Raw genomic sequence first — 15,368 nt, forward strand, 5'->3', positions numbered from 1 at the left:
AGAGAGTGAGGGAGTTTATTCCAAAGGCGGGAAAAAAACGAGGAATGAAAGAGTGAAGATGAGCAGTGATTCGTGATTTTGGTAGTTTTACCAGAAGGGGGTTGTTGGCGGACCTTGAGCACCCTGTGGAAATGTGGTGGGGACAAATTGCAGATAGTGAGACCCAGAAGCTTGAAAGGAAGGACTTCTTCAGAAGGATTGTTGAGAAAGTGGATTGGGGGGGGGGGGTTCTAAATGGTCCTTTCGGAGAGACATAGTGAGAGTGTGAGATTTGTCCGGATTGAAAGACATGTTCCACGTGTTGGACCAGTTTGTGATTTTACCCAGATCTGCAGTGAGCGAAGAAGCTGCTGGTTGCCGGTCTGAGGGATGACAGATGTTACGGCAGAGGGTGAAGTCATCAGCAAAGAGATAAAGAGGATTTTCCAGAGAGTCGGAGAGATCATTGATGAAAACCAGAAAAACAACAGGGCCCAGAACGCTACCCTGAGGTACTCCAGCCTGGACAGGAAGAGGGAATGAAAGAACTCCATTTAGGGCCACATGTTGACTGCGACAGGAGAGGAAGTCTGCGAGCCATGAGTGGAGATGGCCTTGGATACCATAGGAAGAGAGTTTGATGAGCAGGGCAGGGTGCCAGACCGTGTCAAAAGCATGTGATATGTCTGGGGATATGGCTCTGATTTCATGTCCGGCATTGAGGACCTCCATCCATTGTTGGGAGAGCAGAAGCAGAATATCCAGGGTAGAGTGACCTGGTCTGAAACCAAATTGAAGATCGGAAATCAAGCCATTGGAGAAGAGGAAGGATTTAATGTCTGAAGCGATGATGGATTCCATAACCTTGCTGATGATTGGGAGAAGGCTGATTGGTCTGTAGTTGCAGGGATCTGTTTTTGCACCTTTTTTATGCAGGGCAGTAATGTTTGCTGATTTCCAAGCAGATGGCAGATGACCTTGGGCAAATGAGAGGGTGAATAGAACAGAGAGAGGGTGAGCAAGAGCAGAGGAGCAGGTTTTTAGGGCACGTGGGCTGATGCCGTTTGGACCGGTTGCAGAATCTGAGTCGAGGTTTGACAACAAGCTCTCCACCTTGTCAGGAGAAAAGGACACAGAGTCCAGGGACAGTTGGATGTGACTGGGTAAGGTGGGTCGAGAAAGCGATGGGTTTTGGACACAAGATTTAGCTGCAAACACCGTGTTTAGGCATTCAGCCTTTTCACGTGCGGTATCAGCAGTGCGGCCATTTGAGGTAATATAAGGGAGGGGATGGAGGGGGAACATACACCATAAACAGATTTGATTACACGCCACCAGGATTTTGAGGAGGGAGAGAGGTTTGAAAGTTCGGACTTGAACTGAGAAAGATGTTTTCTGGCTCTCCTGAGGGGAGATACACACTTGTTCTGAGCTTGATGGAAGGAACTGAGATTACCCTCAGTTGGGTTTGCTTTCCATGAGGAAAAGGCAAGTTGTTTCAGGACAACTGCCTCGCCACAAGCTTCAGTGAACCATGGGCGGGAGGAAGGGTAGGACAACTGGAGACGAGAGGGGATAAATCTGTGCACGAGGGAGAGCAAGTTTCTTTGAAAGAATTCCCAGGATGAGTTGATGTTGGAGAAAGTAGTGATAGGAGATCAGTCTATAAGTTTGATGGCTGCTTGGAGATCCTGCCAGTCGGTTTGAGTGAAATGCCAGACTCGAGGCGGTGAGGTGGTTCTCTGATAATAGCCAGAGAGATGTCCACTTTGACAAGCACGTGATTAGAAGAACCGATTGGAGCGGAGGAAGAGCAGCAGATGTTGTCAGGGAAATTTGTCAAAATCAGATCCACAAGAGATGGAGTACCATTGGTTGAGATCCGGGTCGGGAAGTTGACCGATTGAGTCAGTCCCAATGAGTCGCAGAAAGCTTTTGCTGAAGTGCCTTGACAGGTGAGAGAGGTAGCCACACCTAGCCAACTGGCATGATGACAATTGAAGTCACCACATATGAGGAAGAGAGAGAGTTTGGGTGAGAAGATAGAAGTTGGTCCATGTTTTCGGATAGTGAGGTGTTGATGGAGTCATCACTGTTTGGTGGACGGTTCAGTACACACATAAACATGAGGTGGGAGTGTAGGGGAAGCCGTAGCCAGAGGTATTCCTGGGGGTGTGGGGGAGTGAGGGCAATGCATGGAGAATGAGGAATAGAGTCTTTGATGAAGAGAGCAACTCCTGCCAGGACGAGGCTAAGGTCTGTCATACTGGAGGAGGGAGTAACCAGGGAGAGATACTGGGGAGTCATACACGTCTTGGGGGGGGGGAGAGTTTCTCTGAGGCAGATTATGTCTGGTTTGTCAGAGGCAACTTGTATGGAAAGATCTGAAAGGTTTCAGCGAAGGTCCCCGATATTTGAGGTCCACACTGTTAATGAAGAGGTAGGGGAGGAGGCTTTGGGTGCAGGGGGTGGGAGGGGAGGGTAGGGTAGGACAAGGGACATGGGGTGGAGGGGGGTAAGGAGGGTTGTTGAAAGAGTGTGGGTGATTGCAGAATAGCTAGGGGAGGGGCCGGATGAGGAGGAGAAAAGGCTCTGTTGCACTGGGGGAGAGGCTGGACAAGAGAGGGGGCAAAGGCGGTTGAGGATTTCAGGAGGTGGAGTGAAGAGATGGAGGTGAGAGGGCAGTGGGAGGAGGAAGCTTTGTGGATGAGATGGGGGAGCAACCTTGATAAGGGTGAGTGAGGGGGTGAATGGTGGGAGAAGGGTGGGTGGGTAGAGTTGAGGGAGAAAGGTGAGGGGGGAGTTTTGGAGAGAGGTGAGAGGGAGGCTTGGAGGGAGAAGAGTGTGATGGTTGCTTTGAGAGGGAGGGTGAGAGGGGTGAGTTGGCACTGAAAATGGAAAAATATAATGGTTGATGGAAAGCGAACATTCATTGCAAACTGGGTTTTTTTTAAGTTTTAGGTCAGAGATGCGATTAAACACCTTTCTTGATGGATGCAATAAAGGCGAATTCAGAGAATGGAGAGAAGAAACGCTGTAACAGTTGGATTTTTTAGGCAAGGTAGGAAGGAAAGGTCGAATGGAGAGCAGTCTGTTTAAATCGTAGAAGAGTAGTGCATTATAATACAGTAATGAGTACCACCTGTGTGAAAGAGGAAGATGAAGCATTTTAAGAGATAGTTTTTATTATTATTATTATTATTATTATTTTTATTATTATTGTTTGTGAGAGTTTTCATCAGATCAGGTCATGGAAGTGTTGTAGAAAAAATCGTGAGGTGAGTGGTGAAATTGGATCGTTTAACGCAGGGGGTCAAAACAGATCACGTGGTTACGGGAAAAGTACTTGGCTGTGGGAGGTGTATAGTCAAAAGTGAAATTATTTATCTTAAATAAGGATTGCGTAACATTTGGAAAAGGGAAGGTTGAAGTAAAATTGTGGAAGTGTGTGGTGAATTTGGAATGGTAAACGCAGAGTGAAGCTGCTGGGTTGATGAAAAGTACCAGGAAGAGTAGAGAGAGACACGTGGTTACAGGAGGTGTCGAGATCAAACGGATACAAGGAAGATTATTTTTGATGTATTTTTGAAGAACAGGTAAGATTCAGGAATGGAAGGTTGTAGGAAGAATTCTTGAAGGTAATGGCGAGAGAGGGTCAGCTCAGAAGAATTAAGATGGTGTGCCAGCAGGAGGAAGAAGAAGAAGAATAAGGATCAAGACTCGTGAGTGTGCAAGGAGAAAGGTATTTTTTTTGGATTTAAGACATGAAATAGAGTGTTTAGTTGGGAGGGATGGGGGACATTGGGAAAGTGGGGAAGATAGAAATTGAAGGTAATGGGGAGAAAATAAAAATAAACACAATCGTACACCAAGGGGAGGGATGGGTAGGCTTCAAGCACCCGATAAGACAAGGTCGACGAAAACTCACAAAATAACACGATTTTTGAAACAAAACCGAACTAGGAACACACAGTAACATGGAGGTGAGAAAATAAACAGTTAAAACGGGACAGATAACGACCGGAAACTTAACTTTGAGATCGTCAGCAGAGAGCCCTGAAGGAGACCTGCCGACGCTCCAAACCCAGAACCGGAAGTCCAAACTCCAAACCCAGAACCGGAAATTATTTGCTTTCTCTCAGAAACGACACACAATATTCCGATGAAACTTGAATCCAACCTTCATCACACATTATATACCAAAGTTAGTTCATGACATTAAAACAAGATGGGTAAATACATGTCCAAGAAATTATTGAGGACATGTTTGACACCTGTTTTTTATATATTTTTTTACAACTAAAATGGCCACCAAACTGCCATCTTTGATCGCATCGTGAAAGAAAATGATGTGCATATGTACACATGACCATCATGTGTTGTCTTTGTGCCAAGTGTGAATAAAATCGGATTATACATGCCCGAGATATGGATGCGGACGAGATATGGTTGCGGATGCACGTATGCACGCACACGAAAATTGAGACCAAATCCATAAGCCCCGGGTTCGGATCAAGTCCAACGGGGACTAAAAAAATGAAATAATAAAATAAAATAAAATTTGCTACTGCAAGCCTGTGGTTGGTATTAAGGAACTGAGAACTCTGGTGGACCCTGCAGTTCTTGATCATCTTCCAGCAACCATCAATGAGTACGTGGTCAATCTCCTTTTCCACACCACCAGCATTGGAATACCAAGTCCAGTGATGAGCCTGTGGGTGCTGAAACCATGAACCAGCCACCCGAAGTCCACAATTTCTTGCAAAGTCAGGGAATTTGTGCTATTCTCATTCACAGTTCCAGACCCATGGGGACCAACACGTCTCGTTACCATCCCTATCAGTTCCACTCGATGCATTGAAATTCCCCAAGACTAGAAGAGTGTCTCGTTTGGGGCACTGATCAACCACAGACTCGAGTGTGGCATAGAATGCGTCCTTCACGGTGAGATCACTCACTTCAGTCGGAGCATATACAGAGACCAGGGAAAAGACACACATGGAGTGACGAATCCTGAGTCTCATACGCTCGTTGACTGGTGTTTCCTCAATTATCATTGGAGTCAGCTTATTGGACACAGCGACAGCAACTCCTTGGGCATGGTAACCATAAGAGCGACCAGACCAACAGTAGGTGTAACCACCCACCATGGTCTCGCCACTATCCGGTCTCCGAACCTCAGAGAGTGCTGCAATACCGATGTTCAAACGCTTGAGCTCAGATGATAACAGAGACAGGTGGTCATCCTCTCTTATGGATAGGACATTCCAGGCACTCACCCGAAGGGACCGCCTCAGGTTAACCCAAGAAGATGGCCGTCTGGCGAATGACACCTCAGCACCACTTCGACAAACAGCACTGCAATCTGACCCTGGGTGTTTACCCCATGCTTTTCCTCCTATTTTCAAGGAATGGGGGTCCCGAAGGCTTTTCCCTGATCCCATCATCCAGTGAGCTGCTCTGCGAAGGGCAGCAGCACAGGAGGTACTCCCACAGAGTGGGCTTTCAGTTTTCTTTGCGTTTTTTGTGTGTTTTGCGGAATGAAGTGTTTTACGGTGGCCGGAGTGCAAATACTGCCACCAACCTCGTAAAAAACAAAAAACAAAAAAAACAGGGGGTTTCCCCCCCAAAATATGCATTTCCTTTCTTCTCAGAAACTACACACAATTCTGAATAAGCTTGACCACCACCTTCATCACCTGTGATGTACTAAAGTTTATTCATGACATAAAAAACCCAACAAAATCTGGTTCTAAGTGGGTCTACTGGGGTGGGGGAGGGTGGGGGTGTGGGTTGCACCCCAAAAGATGTATTTGCTTTCCTTTCCAAAACTACACACAATTTTAATGACACGTGACCACAATCTTCATTACCCATGATGTACCAAAGTTTGTTAATGCTATTAAAAAAAAAATTATAATAATAATCGGGCTCGAAGACGATTTACGGTGGAGAGGGTGGGATTGCTCCCCAAAATAGGTATTCGTTATAACATCTCACACTCTCACTATGTCTCTTCGAAAGGACCGTTTACAAAACCCCCCCATCCACTTTCTCAACAATCCTCTGGAAGAAGTCTTTTCTTTCAAGCTTCTGGGTCTCACTATCTGCTATGACCTTTCCTGGGAAAGTCACATTTCCAACCTTGCCTCAAAAGCCAGTCGCCGACTGGGAATCCTCCGTCGTGCAAAGTCCTTCCTCGGCCCTCTTGAGCTCCTGACCACTTACAAAGCTTTTGTCCGTAGCCTGATGGAGTACTGCTCTCCCCTCTGGGCTGGTGCTCCTGCCTCCCACCTTTCTCGACTTCACGCTGTCGAAACCAGGGCTTTTAAGATCATTGGCATCTCCCGCAATGAAGCTGAGTCTTTGGGCCTCTCACTCAATCACCGCAGGTTGGTCGGTGGTCTTTCTGTCTTCTACCGACTCCTCTCCAGCCTTGCCCCCCTGCTCTCTCTGTGATTTGTCCCAACCACATTTCCACAGGGCGCTCAAGGTCCGCCAACAACCCCCTTCTGGTAAAACTACCAAAATCACGAATCACTGCTCATCTTCACTCTTTCATTCCTCTTTTTTCCCGCCTTTGGAATAAACTTCCTCACTCTATTCTTTCCCATTCTTCCCTCCAGGCTTTCAAAACAGCTGTTCACCACCACCTCTTATCTTCCCCCATCCAAATCCTCGATCTTTTCTACCCCCGATAATCCACCCAAGCCCACTTCCTTCAATTCTCCTGCTTTCCTTCCTGAAAGTCCCTTTAATGTCCATCTTCCCCTCGCCATGTTCCCCGTCCCATCCCCATCCCTCTCCCTTCCACAGTTCACCTGTGTCTGTTCCCCAATGTTTTGTCCCTTCCACTCCCGCCGCCCCTCTTGTCTCATGCCTCCTTGCTGTGAGTTGTGTGTTCGCTCTCATATGAGCCTCGACCAAGGTATACAAAAAAAAAAAAAAAAAAAAAAAAAAAAAAAAACATTGCTTCATTGGAACATTTTGCCGATTCCATACCACGTCTTCCTTCTCAGTATCATTATTCTACCAGGTGAGCACCCAGGGGTATCTCGCCATATTTTTGAAGATGGTTTTCATCTGTTTGCAAATTCGGATGTGAACTAAAGTCCTCAAGCCGTGGTATGTGAGAACAGTTCTTGATGTTTTCTCTGATTTTGCTCATCGGGAGTTGGACTAGAGAGAGGCCATACAGGAGCAATACCAAACAGCACAACCCACGAATGCAAATCTGTATATTAAATGTTTACTGGAGATCTATAGAGAAAGATGGCATCGCCAATAATTTTAATGAGCATGAAGTGGCCAAACTCCTTCCACAAGTGGCCAAACACAAGGGGCTCTGAGCTCCAAGCTCTGACGCGTAAAACCAGACGCCAGTGTATTGAACCCGAATAGCCTCCACTCCACCACAACATCCCATAGCTCGAACACTCCAAGAGACTGTAACAGCAGTACAGCACGTCCCTCCGTGATGTTTCTGTGTTCCATCTCTCAATGCCAGTGAGACACAACACACAATGAAAAGCTGCCGTCCACCATCTTATTTAATTCATGATAGGGAGTTATGGAGGGGAGAAGGATTCAGAGAGCAAAGGAAGCAATATCAGAGAAAAGGCAGGTAAAACACAAACAACATGCCATTCTCCTGCCTGTGATCAAAATCTAAGGTGTAGCAGGTTTGTCAAATGAACTACTCATCAAAATGAATGACATTCATTCGATATTATGACACTCTATAAACAAACAATGTGCAGTCATCTGATAGCCAGAAAAATCGGACCGGGAATCATTCATGTGTGAAGTCTCATTAAAGCACCTTCATTATCGAAATAGCATTGTGGCTTAGCTGGTGGCATAACTGGAGAGTCCAAGCAAGTCGAGATGGCTTGGATCTGTCAGTCTGTGGGGGACGTGAGAGGATAAAATTCCTCAAGGATGTTGGCTTTCCTCCAAATTTCTTTTAGTTTAGTGTTATAGAGTAGTATAGTGATTGTTCAAAAAGGTAATCATGTGTTGGACGCAAGTGATGAAATAGATTGTGGTGATGTTAATTTGTCCTTTCAGTAGATGTGCCTCCTGAAACACCACGATAAGCTATTTATGTGCCTTCGTCCAAGGCAGGGTCTACCTGAGTGCTGAGTTCCTCAATACCGACCACAGGCTTGTTGTCGCAACTCTGAAGTTGCAGCTTAGATCCAGGAGAATGGTACCATCCCAGCCTAGGCTGGATGTTAGTAAGCTCAAGGATGAGAGGGTACCTGAGGAGTTTGTGAACAGTGTGAGTGAGGATTTGGGAGGTCTGGGTGTTTTGGGGGATCCTGAAGAGTTGTGCAGTGCCTTCAAGACTACCATCCTTGCTATTGCCAATGATTGTCTTTGAACCCACTGTCAGGTGAAGAACTTTGTCTCACAAGATACACTGGACACCATTGACCAGAGTCGCAGGGTCAGGCTTAATGGCGGAGCTGAGCAGTTCATGGAGCTGAGGTGTAAAAATGTACGTTTGATGAAGGCGGTCAAGGCCTATGTGCGAAGTAACTGTGAAGGGGTAGAGCATCACCTGTGGTCAAGTGATTCTCGTTCTGCTTGCAGAGGAATTTGTGCATTGCGTCCTCCAAGCCCGTCCCTCGGTGTACTACAGTTACAGTGGACGGTGGTGAGCTCTTGACAGATGAGTCTGAAGTGAAGGCCCGCTGGGCCGGTTAATTTGAACAGCTATAGCAGGCTGACCGACCAGCTGTTGAGTTGGATGTCAGGAGTGTAACTTTCCCTATTGCTGACCCTCTAATCAACTGTGAACCACCTTTGTTTGTGGAACCACAGGCTGCGGTGAACTAGGTGAAAGGAGGTAAACTCCTGGTATCTGTGGCATACATGTTGAACTTCCCAAGGCTGGTGGAAATGCTGTACTCGTGTCACTGCATGCAGTTCTGTGTTCTGTTTGGAACACAGGCATCATCCCAACTGACTGGAAGGGGGGCCTTGTTGTCCCTCTCTGGAAAGGGAAGGGTCATCACCAGGACTGCAAAAACTACCGAGGGGTGACACTGCTGTCAGTGCCCGGCAAGGTCTTTACTTGGATAATTCTTGATATGGTTCGCCATCATCTGTTTGAGCACCAGTACCCAGAGCAGTCTGGCTTTACACCAAAGAGGTCAACGTTCGATCGTATCTTTGCTCTTCAGGTCCTCACCGAATGCAGTTAAGAGTTTCAACAGGGGTTGCTCATAGCCCATGTTGATCTCCATAAAGCTTTGATTCAGTGAATTGGGATGCCCTCTGGAGGATTCTTAGTCTTCGCGGGGTGCCACCAAAAGTGATCAATCTGAAGTCTGAACTATGCTTTGGCATTGATAGTGCTGTGAGATGTGGTGGTTCCATCTCTGACTTATTGCCAGTTGTTACTGGAGTTTGTCAGGCATGTTCTGGCCCCCACACTTTTCAGCACTTGTATGGACTGGATTCTAGGGAGGATGTCGGAGAGATCAAGCTGCGGTGCATCGTTTGGGAATGTCAAGATCTCTGACCTTGATTTCACAGATGATAGTCATCTTTGTGGAGACGCTGGATATCCTTTTGGGGGCCCTTGAGGTGCTGAATGAGGAGTCAGAGCCGCTGTGATTACAGATTTCCTGGGTCAAAACTAAGATCCAGGCTTTCAATGACATCTTGGATGCTGCTATTTTATCTGTACCAGTTTGTGATGAGGATGTTGAGTGCACGGAGAGGTTCACGTGATGTGCTATTAGGAGGTTGGCATACCTGAGGTGGAATGGAAAAGGAAGGAGGGGGACATTTGACGGGCAAATTACAGGATCATGAAGACAGGCCATGAGGAGTCACGGGCTTGAAAGGTGAACATGGCGAGGGACCGGCGATGGATGGGCAGTTGGAGCCATAGAGGGATCCAAAGGTGGATCGATCGGCAGAGGGATTAAAGAGAACCCTACCATTCTAACTAACGATGCATATCCATTCCAAAGTCTCACTACACACAAGGTAGACATTCTATCTTCCATAAACAAAATAAATATCTGTCTGGGAAAATCCTATGTGTCTCTGAATACATGTGGGGGTCTTTTCCTAAACCGCAACACTATGATTGATTTAATTGATGGTGAACAGCATTTTAGGGAAAATGGGACTGAGTTTATTTTTGTTCCTTTTAACAGTTTATCCTCAACTAGTAGGGGTACCCGGCATTGCCCGCTGATGTTCTTATCCTGTTGGAATTTTGAAGAAATCAAATTGGTTTTTTTGTTTTTTTTGGGGGGGGGGAGGGGGGAAAGGGGGAGGGGGCTAAAACACTTCCCTACTCCCACAAAGGAATGAGGTCAGGGATCATTTAATATTACTTTTCACAAAGATACAAAGGCTCAGGCATGATGGAGCGATTAAAATTATTATTATTATTATTATTATTATTATTATTATTTTTTGCCTAAAACTCTCCCTGGCACTCACTGATGAACCTCTCAATGTTTGACGAAGATCTGTTGGGCCATCTCTGAGACACAGACAGACACAAACCTATCTCTTATGGTATAGATCACACCATGGCGACATAAAAGTCCAGGTAAGGATCCTAGTGTTCTGGCAAGGAAGATTATTTTTTTTTACTTTTTACCAGTCAGTTGTTTTTTTCATGCGGATTGTGTCCGAATAATAGGTGACAGTTTCGGAATTAATCAAACAGATGTACTGAAGGACACTCAAGCATATGAACATAAATGAACACGGCAATTCACTCCATTCGCAGCACGCCTCACATGGATCCTCAGCCACACACAACATAAAAACCACCAGCACCACCTGTTGGTCGTAGAAACACTACTGTAACTTGTTAATCTGTCTGATTCCCTACTTGTATTCAATTGAAATTGAACACCTCATCGTATTTATTCAAACACATCAACCAATTTTGGTAACTGCTAAATCTCTATATTCCTGTCTTCTGCTCTGGGACATTTCCCAATTCCTCCATTCTCTCATGACTTCATTAAGATAATTATGTTTATGATAAAGAACAGAAACATCTGTTATTTTTTTCACGACTGACAAAAAGTCACGTCTATGCTTCAAAAAACAAAATCTATATCTATATCTATATCTGAGCAAACTGAGGCTTTTATAAAGCCACCAATTAATGTTCCGATGTGCAACTTGTGCTTTTTATAGTGAAGAATATGAATTTGTTATCTGTTAAAGGTGCTGTTCGTCCCAGGGATCACCAACAAAAGAAAACAAAATGAAGATTGGGAAAGTTCACAGCACACAAAATATATTATGTACATGTCACTTAATCAAGGCTTATGAAGTGTGATCAATACATTTAGACAGACATGGAGGTGAAAGAAGTTCAAATTTAATGTAACACATGAAATGAGGAAGGAAGTCCAAAAATAGATTCGAGCCTAAAGCTACATCATTGCCCAGGAACGTGTCCTCCATGGGCGTAAGGAGGTTAGAGCCTATTTTAAACACCTTGCACATCACATATCTCTTTGGACAGAGTGCTTGGTGGACTTTCCATCACATTCGGGTGAGCGACAACACATGTTTGACTAATGTGATTTTGACTAATAATATGCCAAGTAAAGGCATTAACCCTTAATTAATTATTTGGTCTAAATTCGGACACGGATTTATATTGTGCTTCATTTAGTTCTCTGTTAAATGCTTTCATAAAAATTACAGTAAGATGGCACTTCTAGGTAAATAGTTCAATACAGACCCTATTGTTATTGCTCAGTGTGGTTTTTAAAAAGTTTTTTAAAAAAGTTACCAGGATATTTCAGAGCTGTTTATGTCAATGCTGTGGGAAGAAAGGAATGTCAGGTTCAAGTTGATTTCTTTCAATATACAGTATCTTAATTATAGTCTTACACTAAAGTTGTGGTCTTGTAATCAGTAATCATTGTCATCTTGTGTGCAGCTTCTGAAGTGATCATATATGTATATATATATATATATATATATATATATATATATATATATATATATATATATATATATATATATATATATATATATATATAATAGACCAGTTTCAGAATCTTATTGACCAGTCCACCCATGAGAGGGAACACATAAAACTGTGAATGAAATTATCTTCCCGGTAATGGCAGCAGCACAAGCCTACAGATGATATTTAGGAGGTTGTAGCTCTGGGCCGATGCAACTGTTTAGCCAGAAGAGTCTTTTTAAATTTAAATTGATCTTGGCTGATCCAAGAACTGTGTTGTGTCCCACAGACAGGTGAATGTATGACAGCCATTTCCTGTTGGTCAGGAAGCATGCAGCAATATCTATTTTGGCACTTACTTACTGCACTTACGACATGCTGACAAATTGTTTTATCGTGATCATAGTAATCTTGTTTCTCATTACTAATGACAAATTTGGCAGTATGTCATCCTGACGAGCCCACATCAAGGGCGAAATGTGGATCGGTGGCTCTGCTTTCATTTATTTGTGACCATAAAGGCATAAATATCAATCTTCAAAGACCTGAGTGCCACATGGATGCCATCCTCGTTTGAAGATGATGCGTTAGCATCATTTATGTGCATGATGTCAGTGTCATGTCACATCTAAGGTCAGCATGCTGCTTTTGTTTAATATATATATATATATATATATATATATATATTTATGTATGTATGTGTGTACGTATGTATGTGTGTACGTATGTACGTATGTATGTATATATATATATATATATATATATATATATATATATATATATATATATATATATATATATATATATATATATATATATATATATATATATATATATATATATATATATATATATATATATACCCCCTCTGAACCATCATAGTTGGGGCCGTACACCTTTTGCTCTTATATGAGCTTGTAGTACCATTGGGTAACATGTTCAATAAGATTCGTCTGGGCCTGGAATATGAAAAAAACACACTTGTCAGCTGTTGCAGTTTTTTCTCTTTTTTTTTCTCGTTAATGGTATTCTCATCATGGCGGAGATGCATAATGATAAAGTTTTTGGCCTCATCTCAAAACTGTAAAAAGACAGCATGGACTACTTTGTTTTGGGGGAATGGAATTTAATTAATTGTGATTGGGATTTCAGTTGGCACAGCCAACTTAAAAAGAGAATGTGATTCTGATGTACCATGCTCCGTAACAAAGCATCAGTGTTGCCGAAGCAGTTTCTTGGCAAGTGTTATGCTTGGTGGTTTGCCATTGCCTTCCCAGCAGTAGTTATGGTAGGAATTTGGAATTTGGCCATGGTGCTGGCAATAGATCACCCACTCTTCACGAAGGACACAGTTGGATCTTTAAAGTCCACCAACTAATGCCGGCAGACAGGGCACCCAGTTTAAAATCCATCCAAGAGACAGCCCACACACTGATGATTCACCCAGCCGATAAAACAATGGGATGACCGTTTGTATCTGGGCCAAGATTCACACCCAGGCAAAAACAGCTTAGAGGCGAGTGTGTAGACCTCTAGACCATCCTGCCAGCACAAGTGTGGGAGACAATGGGAATGAAAAATACTTTGGGTATTACTTATCATAAGTTATGTGCCATGATGTTGAAATGTAATCTCTACGAGCAACATGCTATCTTTGTGTACGATAAGGTTGTGATGGCAGCATACAACTGGTATTCTAAAGGATCACTGGATAACATCTCAATGTGTACATCGATACATTGATCCATGTTAAGACCTTCCTGTACTTGCTGTTTGAAATTTTATTTTTGCAGTGATCAGCAAATATGAACGGTTTCCTTGGTGCTCCTCGTTTCCTGGCTCGACCCAAGCCAATGGGAAAATTAGCAGTGGGTGAGAACGTAGTCATTGCCTGTCAAATCGCTGGTGACCCAGCACAAACAGTTTCATGGAAGAAAGATGGGCACTGGGTAAAATCGGATGACCATTTTCAAGAAATCTTTGAAGATGACTTGTATGGGCTGGGCATATCTGGCTTGCAGTGTTCTGATAGTGGTGAATACGTTTGCTGTGCAAAAAATGCTGTTGGTGAAGCTTACGTGGGTGTTGTACTCAATGTGGAAGAGTCCCACTTCTCATCCTATTTTGCTGCAACAGAGAAACCACAATTCATATCAAAACCAGTCTCTCAGCATGTCCAAGCAGGTAAAGAGGTGGTGTTCTCTTGTGAAGTTGCCAAAGGGCGACCACTGGAGCTTTGGTGGGAGAATAATGGCCAGGTACTGCATAGTGACACAATGGATGAACGATGCCACATGGACTTTGTGGACAACGAAGCAACACTGAGCATCTTTGCCGTTCGCCCTGAAGATGCTGGCACTTATGTGTGCAATGCAAAAAATGACGTTGGTGAAACAAGTGTAGCAGCATCACTGTCTGTTGAGAACCATCCAAGCAATAAGACCATTTACCAAGCCAATTTGTACGGCCATTGGGAAACACCAACCAACGAGCTACAAAAAGGTCAATCTAATCATAAATACTATACAGACATCACAGCAGGTCACAGGGATGATGCACTGCAAACTTTTCAACGATCTTTCGATGATTTACTTCACGGCAGTGACACCGTTGGTTACAAGTCCGCAGTATCAGAGCAGATGTTACAGGTGAAGAACTGTAGTATTATTGAGGGAAGGCATGCGAAATTCAGCTGCTGTGTTACAGGAGAGCCCAAGCCAAGCGTCATTTGGCAAAAAGATGGCCGAGTTGTATCTGAAGACTGTCGTCATCTTATTTATGAGGCACCCAATGACATTCAGGTTCTCAAGGTGCTCTTCTGTCGACCACGTGACATCGGCCTTTACACCTGCTCAGCTTCGAGCAGTCTTGGTCAGACATTCAGTGCAGTTCGACTGGATGTGAAGGGTGAGTGCCTCATGATTGAAAATATGATGTTTTGAAGGATGTGCTCAATAATGCAGCCAAATATTTATTACTGACACATGGAATGTTGGTGGGAACTTGGGTCATTAGATGCAAAAGGCCTTTGGTTCGGGGTTTGTGGTGAAGGGGGTGGTGCTTAGTTGGGGATTGTGTACATATGATCATTGTTGAATTGTGTTAAACATTTTTGAAATTTTTTTCTCCAAACAATTTGTGGAGTTTTAAAGTTCGTTTCAATTAAAGATTGCTTCTGATACTTAAGAAGCAATCACATTTCTTTTCAGCTCCACCGCATTGACATAATCTATGAACTTGTGCAGTAATCCCCTTCTTACCATTAACCTAATCTAACTTAACAAGTATATCGCTAGCTATTTAACTAACTTCCACATTTGACACGCAAGCAATAGTTAGTTGCATACGTTCACCTTTTCCATCTCCCTTAAGCTTTCTGCACACTAGCCGATTTTCACCGATGCAATGCAACAAGACC

At 43.8% G+C, this 15,368-nt stretch overlaps 2 protein-coding genes across 4 annotated transcripts in view; one reads left to right on the plus strand and one right to left on the minus strand.

Moving 5' to 3' along the window:
- The window catches only part of INHA (inhibin subunit alpha), a 31,745-nt gene that overhangs the window by 9,795 nt on the left and 6,582 nt on the right, over positions 1–15,368 (minus strand). The window lies entirely within an intron of this gene.
- The window catches only part of OBSL1 (obscurin like cytoskeletal adaptor 1), a 64,177-nt gene continuing 60,221 nt past the window's right edge, over positions 11,413–15,368 (plus strand). The window contains exons 1-2 of one of the 2 annotated variants that reach the window (XM_085871947.1): positions 11,413–11,527; positions 13,744–14,857. In XM_085871947.1, coding sequence (XP_085728073.1) covers positions 13,756–14,857 — 1,102 coding nt within the window. In that variant the 5' untranslated portion in view covers positions 11,413–11,527; positions 13,744–13,755. Of the gene's footprint in view, positions 11,528–12,421; positions 12,584–13,743; positions 14,858–15,368 lie in introns of those variants that run through there. The other variant, XM_085871948.1, reaches the window with a different exon arrangement.

Source organism: Eptatretus burgeri, chromosome 3 (assembly GCF_056783735.1).
Source record: "Eptatretus burgeri isolate ZD-2024b chromosome 3, Ebu_testis_v1, whole genome shotgun sequence".
NCBI classification, from domain to species: Eukaryota; Metazoa; Chordata; class Myxini; order Myxiniformes; family Myxinidae; genus Eptatretus; species Eptatretus burgeri.